Raw genomic sequence first — 8,610 nt, forward strand, 5'->3', positions numbered from 1 at the left:
TCCTCTTAATCTCGTGATTGCATTAACTTTAGGTAATGTTTGATGTTCCGATAACAGTTCGTTTTAACGAGCTCCGCGCTCACAGCGCCCGGAGCCGGAGCAGAGCGGAACTTATATTTGTTATTAAACTTTATTATTCAGCACATTAAAAAAAATATTACGAAGCTTTATGCAGCACGAAATTAAATTAGTGGTCAAGCGGCGAGCTTTCGAGAAGTTGCACTCGCTTTGAAAACTCCGCCTCGGTTCAAACCGCCCGCGCGATGCTTACTACTCTTCGACTGAGGAGCTGCGTTCCTTCAACGCCGCTTTCTTAACGACTACATCTAACCTCTTTCACTATTTTTAACCGACTTCCAAAAAAGGAGGAGGTTCTCAATTCGACTGTATTTTTTTTTTTTTTTTTTTTTTTTTATGTATGTTACATCAGAACTTTTGACCGGGTGGACCGATTTCGACAAATTTTGTTTTAATCGAAAGGTTTTGTGTGCCAATTGGTCCCATTTAAATTTATTTGAGATCTAACAACTACTTTTCGAGTTATATCTAATAATGCGTTTTTACTTGACGCTTTTTTCGTCGACCTACGTTGTATTATACCGCATAACTTTCTACTGGATGTACCGATTTTGATAATTCTTTTTTTGTTGGAAAGGGGATATCCCTAATTTGGTACCGTGATAAGGAAACCAGGATCTGATGATGGGATCCCAGAGAAATCGAGGGAAACTCTCGAAAATCCGTAATAACTTTTTACTGGGTGTACCGATTTTGATAATTTTTAATTTAATCGAAAGCTGATGTTTATCATGTGGTCACATATAAATTTTATCGAGATCTGATTACTACTTTTTGAGTAATCTTTGATAACGCGTAGTTGCTTGACTATTTTTTAGTCGATCTACGTTGTATTACTTGTCGATGTAATTGAAGTCGGTTTTTTTTTCGTTTGCGAGCAAACACAATTATTTTTTCTCATTTGCAACCAATGAAAACGATGACTTTAATCCAAAAACTATTGTTAATGTGTTGGTACAATATACATAGCACCAGGCTATTATTACTTTGTTTTGGTTTTGTTGTTTACACAGGAAGGGATCAGTATGATTTTTTGCGATGTAGTCTACGGGTTAAAGAGTGCTTATTGATTAATATAATAACAGTTCAACATCAGTTGGCATAATTATAATTGTGGTAAACCAAGTCGCTAGCGAGCGCTAGTCACTAATAAAAAGATTGTACGTCAATTTATTACGAGTAATAACGGAGACATTTTACAAACCTATTTCTATTTCCTAAACAATCACAATGACATAAAAAAATCTACTTCTTTGTTTATTTTCGTGAACGCGTTTAGCAAGGAAAATGTAATTCAAAACGGGATGTCAGAAAATTAATTAATAAAATGTGTTAACATTTAAATTTGTAGTTCTGACAATTATTGAAATATTGGATTTTGTGTCGATATTACTCTTATTGTTTATTCGCTTATTACCGGAACAGTACAAAGAGATGGTGACGCCATCTACTGAATTACGATTAGTCAGTCACTATCTTTGTTATCTGTTTTGCAGGGTAGTTAAACAATAAAAACTGTTATCATTTAAATGTTCTTATTCTGATTATTATTTGTTGAAGTACCGGAAAACCATAAAGATGGAGGCACCATCTTCCGAATAGTTAATACTAATTTTATGATTGGTCAGTCGCCATCTTTGTCATGTATTGGCGGGATTGTTGTCCTATAAATATGGTAATTCGTAAGTAAAGAAGCAGTTATTGTTTAATTACTGTGCGGCTAGCGCTGCTGCTCGATAGGTGGCGCATAAGTGATTAGTGTCATGTCGTATTCAATGTAGTTAAAAGTGTGTATTGTGAATGAATAACTATAGTATTGAAGTGAGAAATAAATGTCTCGTTGAGTGTCTCAGTCGTGTTCTACAAATGTTACATGAAATGGACGAAATGCGAAATTGGTTTAATTATGTTTTAAAATGTCGATCCTTTTGCCGTCATTGTAAACTCGTGATAAGATGCTGACCGTCGTCCGCCGTGCAAGTAAACTCCTTATCGAAAGAAGGCGATTAGCGCCAGATTAAGCCTTAATAAACACTTTTCGTAAAGTACTTAATCGTACACGCATAACGAAAACCGCAACCCAACGCCATCGCAGCGGTTCCTCACTTAGAAGCATTAAAAGATATGAAAGGTAGCGGCAGCGGCAGTAAAGAAACCGCAGCGGCGGCGGGCGCCGGCTCGTCGCGGCCTCGCAGTAATTAATTAAAGCGAGCGGTAGCGAACTACCCGCGGCCGCCGTTCTCTGCGCTCGCCACTCTCCGCCTCTCGCCGCCTCTCGTGGCCTCTCATCGCCTCTGGCCGCCTCTTTCCTTTCCCGCACACATAAATCTCTCGATTATTGGCCGGCTCCCAGGAAATCTGAAATGGAAATGAAGACTCGTCGCGGTCGGACATGAGAGTTTTTAGTTAAAGATACATCACGAAACTCGACAAGAGCTCCTAAACTACATCGAGCGAGTCTTACGTCGTCGCCCCGGCGGCGCGAGCTGATACTTTGTGCATACGAGAGTTATTAAACTTTAGGGATGGAACATAATGTCGTCGGGAATAATCCGGCGAGTCCTAAGCGCGAACATTTTCATAAAGTTGGCACCGCCTCGACTCGCGAATATTTAGCACCCGCACCGTCTGCCGTCAAGGTTGTGTCTGAAGCGCAACTATAGTTGTTACAACTTAATGATTTTGAAATGGAAACTTAACTTCTAGCTTTCTTTCTTAACATGGTGTGAAATATGTATTTATTTACAGTAACGTATATTAATTTTTAAAAACGTTGCAACTTTTTACTCCTTACCAATTATTTAAAATGTGTACTTTAGTATTTTATATCGAACTATTTTACTATTTTGTGTTTGATCATGAAATAGGCTATTTGAATTCAATTTTTATATATTATATAAGTATATTTTTCAATTATATAATTTTCGGGCCTATGTCCAGCAGTGGACTGCGATAGGCTAAGGTGATGATAATGATGAAGATGATATTTTCCAATAATTATATTTTCACTACGAATTTGTCCCAGAAAGTCTGATAATTTCCTAAACCCCATCACACCATGACACAACAAAGAAATATCAGTGTAATTGGTCTCTTTCTCGGAGATGTTCTATGAAGTCTACAGTGAACCAAACACACGTGTACCGGTAGCCTGTTAGTAGAGCCCGCTGTAACGCGACCCGTGTGCCCGCAGTGCTGTCGTGCGGCGAGACGGGCGGCGGGGCGCGCGCGCGGCGCTACGTGGGGCTGTACACGGGGCCGTACTTCGACCCCTCCGCGCCCAACAACATCACGGCGCAGCTCGGCACGCACGCTTATCTGCCCTGCAAGGTAAGTACTCTGACATGGCCGCATATCTTTATTATTGGCTTTACTATTGGCAACCATGACGACACACATGATGAAAGCGATTACCATAGCTTATAGATGCCTGCAACTTCATAAGCATTGAAAGCGTGTTGCCGTACCCCCAATCCCTCCCAGGAGCTCTGTTCATCTTACTCAACAACGGGAAAACAACACGGCTTGAAAGCAGCATTAATAAACTGTTATTTTCTATAAGGTCGAGGTCTCACAGGCGGATGTCTCCTGCTGCGCCCTACCTCCGTGAACTAACTGTGTCTGTTAACTGTATATCTCCGACAGTGTTCACTGTGTCAGTGTCGGACCATAGCAATTCTAGACAGTTTTAGAACTGCTGGTCTGAAGTTAAACTATTGTAAAAAAAAAAAAAACGTTCGCCGTGTAGTACCTAATATTTTATGTAGTAAAAATGGCATGAGCAACTGTGTGTCTCCTCTAACTGCTGCTCCAACCACTCTGCCCACTGACCGCAGGTGCGGCAGCTGAGCAACAAGTCGGTGTCGTGGATCCGGCGCCGTGACGCGCACATCCTCACGGTGGACCGCTTCACCTTCATCGCGGACGAGCGGTTCCAGGCCTTCCTTGTCGAGGCCACCGACACCTGGACGCTGCAGGTGACCGTCGCGTGCTAACTGTGACTGGGAGCTAAACTGTTTTCGACCTCTGTAAAACATTATTTCAATGGCAGGACCATCGCAACTGAGTTTTCGTTAGAAGCTTTTGTTATTTGCGGCTTTTTGTTCAGTTGGAAAAAGGTTATAGAGGCGACTTCTATATATATATGTATTACATATTTAATTATTGTACTGCTAAAATTACAACGCTAGAAATCAAACAGATAGCTTTAATGTTTTTGAATACTCGAATCTTTAAAACAGTGGCGTAGCGATGGGGGGGCAAGGGGGGCACCATTCCCCGGACGCTACTAACAAGGAGCGCCAAAAGGTCCTCAAAAAAATGCTGGACTATTTTTATTACATTTGATTTCTGGAAAATATATTTCAAATTTAGTGCGAGTGTAATATAACAAATGTTAATTCGTAAATAAAAAGGAAAAAGGAACACAAATATAATAAATACACATAGAAATGGCACATCTTTTCTACTGCAGGGTTGAAGCAACAAATTAGGAAGAGGATTTTATTTTACTTCATTTATTTATTATTTTACGACTATATTTAACATATAATTATATGGTTTTAGAATGGGGGGTAACTCAAAATGTATTGTGCCCGGGCGCAAGGTAAGCTCGCATCGCCGCTGCCTTAAAGAATTTAAATGGGAAAAAGATGTAATTTAATCAGCAGTATAAAAAGGTGGGTAGGTGCTATTTGGGGTTTTAATAAGAAATTAATGAGTACGTAATTATGTACTTTTTAAAATTGTATCTTGAGTGGATGAAATCAACGTTACGTCTTAAACAATACAAACACTTGAGAAGTAATTTACGAAAATTATATAAGTATGAGGGCATTATTTAGAAATTACGACAAACTGTTTTGGGAATTGCGCCCCGAAAGTATGAAAAGAAGATTAGTGCGTACTTTTGGTTTTTCTAGCCTTTGTTTTTTATATTTAAACGAAGGTTTTATTAAAAAACAACATCACCATACTTGATGTCTAGCATAATTAGAGTTTAGCTTTTGGTTATGTCGCTACTGGCTTTGTCACGCGGTTGCACCCGCGCTTTTCTGTGTACAGTAGGGATGTTTCTTTAATCATGTAATAAGCTCTAATTTGTTTTCAAACATCTTTTAACTAGAAGGCTAATACGTAAAGTTATACTTTTCTAATACAAATTGTCATTATCATTTTAGCGTTTTATTGAAGCATATTGTACGTGAGAGGTTTTAAAAAATTAGGGGATTATTTAAATTCGTCACAAATTTGATAAGTTGACGCCTGACAAAATATAAAGGCAATTCCGTTGTAAAGTGGAGCCTATTGCTGCAACACATAATACCAACCCTATTCTCCAGCTCCGTGCAAAGATTTTTTCAAAATTATTTAACATCTCCACTCACAATCGATTCCACTCACAATCGATTCCCGAGCCAAATTAACACTTCATATAATGAACGAGCGAATTTTCGCTTTATTGGTATAAATATAATAAGAAATAAACAGATTTTAGCCCCTAAGCCGTTTACGTGCTAAAAAACTGATTTTCCGTCCGACTTAATTTACTGAATTTATTAAAGACTTTGAAATACTATATGAAGTCACGAGCTTGAGCTATTCAGTGTGATGATATGGAATAACTCACTCGACTAATAAGTAATAAAGCTGTCGATAGGCCTCTTAGCAACAAGAGCTCCAATAAGGCCCGCTAGTGACGCGCACGTGCTCGCCCGCAGGTGAAGTACGTGCAGGCGCGCGACGCCGGCGTGTACGAGTGCCAGGTGGGCACCGAGCCCAAGATGAGCCACTTCGTTCAGCTCAACGTTGTCGGTGAGTACCGCGCCTGCACCTCTCTTACATATTATACCTGTCCCATCTTTAATAATATTCGTCACACAATATTTGTACAAATATATAATACACGTAGCTAGAACGCTAGTTCATCCTGGGAACGTTCAGCTCCCTCCGACGTCTCAATAAAACGACCAGTGTTTAATGTGAGGAATTAGTATTTAATGACTGACAAACAAGGTAATATTACTCATAATAAACAGTACCGAATATATGTACACTATTTGACTTAACTAAATCTACACGAAACATCGATAGAACGATCTATTTACGAACAACGCCATCTTGTTTCATTATATAAACTAATAAAATTAAATATACAATAAACAATATTATAATACTATTAAGGCCTAAACTATTGAACACTATAACTAGCTATAGTTGTTAAATACGTGATAACGTACTTGTTTATTAATTAACACTTGGACCGTGATTAACATCTACTATCAACATTTAAGCCAGTAAAATAATAATAATTGTAAGTTGCTTTTCAAACCCTACACAAGTAATGTAAAGAAGAATTTGAATGGATTCATTTTAAATTATGTTTTGCAATGTGAGATTACTTTGCAAATTTGAACCTGTTAGTCGAGAATTTAAAAAGTAATTAAACTCAAAATTATATAAAAGTCGTAGCTAAGTAGAATATAACTCGGACCAGAAAAAAAGTAGCTTAAACCTACATATATATACCGTAATGTTTAGCCGTTTAGAAGGACCACATACAACGGATAACACTTACAACAATTATAAAGACATGCAAGTACACTAGATACACAGCTTAGAAGATTATGAAACTGACACGGAGGCGGTACATTCCAGTGCCAAAGATCGAGATCGTGGGCGAGGCGGACCTGTACGTGAAGGCGGGCAGCACGGTGAGCCTCAAGTGCGTGATCACGCAGGCGCTGGAGGAGCCGGCCTACATCTTCTGGTACCACAACGACGAGCGCGTGCTCAACTACGACCGCAGCCTCGTGGAGATCCGCATGGAGCGCCTGGCGCCCGACACCACGGTACGGCTGCGGGGATATTCGATTTTCATCGATTTTAATCATCGATATATTTTTTTTTTTTAATTTAATGTATATGGCTTTGATTATTTTATCGGAAGTTGACCCAATTTGTTGAATTTTATACCTTTATATCGTTACCTATACCTTTGAATTTATAGATAAAAAATACATATACAGAGTTGTAAAATAAACTTAAATTATTTGAAATTTCATAGTAAACAATTCTTGAGCTGTGCTCTGATAACTGTGAGTATATTATATAATGTTTGGCCTGCTAACGCTGCAGATCGGGAACCTGATAATCTACAACCCGCGGCGCGAGGACTCCGGCAACTACTCGTGTTCGCCCTCCAACCTCGACTCCGCGTCCGTCGTGCTGCACGTGCTCAGCGGTCAGTCCCGGCTTCACACACTTCTCTATCTATACTGATATTATAAAGCTAATAAAGATTTTGTTCGCTTGCAAGTATTGGTTCAAATTGAAAAATTATTTTTATGTTTGAGAGTCCACTTACTGAGGAAGGCTATATAATATTTTAATAATTTTTTCGTCAAGTTAACGCGGGGAACAGCTATTTTATTATAAAGTCACTATTAGGAAATACACATTATGAATATGCAAATCAGTAAATAAACAAAAACAATGTGATGAAAATATATTAGCTTTTTTTTAGTAATATTATTTATTAGTGACACGGATTTATATGTAACGAGGTTTTATATTAGAAAGGCTGTCAAAGATGAAATTACGAGTACAATAGTTGCTAACAAGCAGTCCGTGACATCCGACGTCCCGCAGGCGAGCAGCCGGCGGCCATGCAGCACGGCAACGGCGCGGCCTCGGCCCGCGCGCCCGCGCTCGCGCTGCCCGCTGCACTCGCGCTGCCGCCCGTGCTGGCCGCCCTCCGCCCCGCCCTCCGCGCCGCCCTCCGCGCCGCCCGCCCCGCGCGCCTGCTGGCGCTGCTCGCACTCGCGCTGCTGCTACCGTTAGTCTCGCACTTACGCACTTACATCTGTCCCTTCTCGTCATCTTTAGTCCCTCCATAAATCTCAAACAAAGTATTAAATTTTAATGCTTTGTTTGAGATATGGATGCATTTATTTTAATTTTGGTTTTGCTTCTTTAAAGTATGACTAAATTTTTATACGTTCAATAATCATTGGAAACTATTTTAGTAATGATTTTTAAATATGTGCCATTATATGAAATTTAACATGTTTGATTCCATAAAAATTAATAAAAGTAAAAAATAAAACAACTTCCGCCTGCTATACTAGTTACATGCATGATGTTTACGATATTCAGTTCGGCATTTTTGAATAGATCGCCTTCAAATCTGACAGTCACGTCACGGGTCGTTGTTACAGGTTGCAGTGCCACGACGAGGACTCACCTAAATAGCGTCCGCCGCGCGCCGCCCCCCGGGGCCTGTAACGTGCAGCGAGGTCCGGTCGCGTCCGGCCCGGCCCGGACCGGGATCCGAGTCCCTATTTAATATATTATCGATAATCTCCCGCGAATCAGACGCGGGAGCCTCTGTAAAGTTTGTAAATATTATTATAAATATTAAAATATATAAATTTTTTGAATAACGTAGGACCCGCCTCGCGTCCCCTGCGGGACGCGTCGCGCGTTCCGACCGACGGGGACTCGTTCCGGGGAAGCGTGATTCGAATTCGA

General features: G+C 40.0%; 1 protein-coding gene across 1 annotated transcript; it reads left to right on the top strand.

Annotated features, from left to right (window-relative positions):
• The first annotated feature begins 2,202 nt into the window (after positions 1-2,202).
• Positions 2,203-8,331, top strand: LOC123658967 (lachesin-like). The gene is made up of 8 exons (XM_045594257.1): positions 2,203-2,272; positions 3,272-3,408; positions 3,915-4,055; positions 5,799-5,892; positions 6,736-6,929; positions 7,216-7,321; positions 7,729-7,915; positions 8,298-8,331. Exons 1-8 carry the CDS (start codon positions 2,203-2,205, stop codon positions 8,329-8,331), a joined length of 963 nt encoding a protein of 320 aa, XP_045450213.1.
• The last annotated feature ends 279 nt before the right edge of the window (positions 8,332-8,610 follow it).

This window comes from Melitaea cinxia, chromosome 13 (genome assembly GCF_905220565.1).
Source record: "Melitaea cinxia chromosome 13, ilMelCinx1.1, whole genome shotgun sequence".
NCBI classification, from domain to species: Eukaryota; Metazoa; Arthropoda; class Insecta; order Lepidoptera; family Nymphalidae; genus Melitaea; species Melitaea cinxia.

Coding starts and splice junctions, on each gene's coding strand:
- LOC123658967 (XM_045594257.1), top strand. CDS start 2,203: ATGAAAGGTAGCGGCAGCGGCAGTAAAGAAACCGCAGCGGCGGCGGGC. Junction 2,273..3,271: donor CGGCTCGTCGCGGCCTCGCA/GTAATTAATTAA, acceptor GTGTGCCCGCAG/TGCTGTCGTGCGGCGAGACG. Junction 7,322..7,728: donor CGTGCTGCACGTGCTCAGCG/GTCAGTCCCGGC, acceptor GACGTCCCGCAG/GCGAGCAGCCGGCGGCCATG.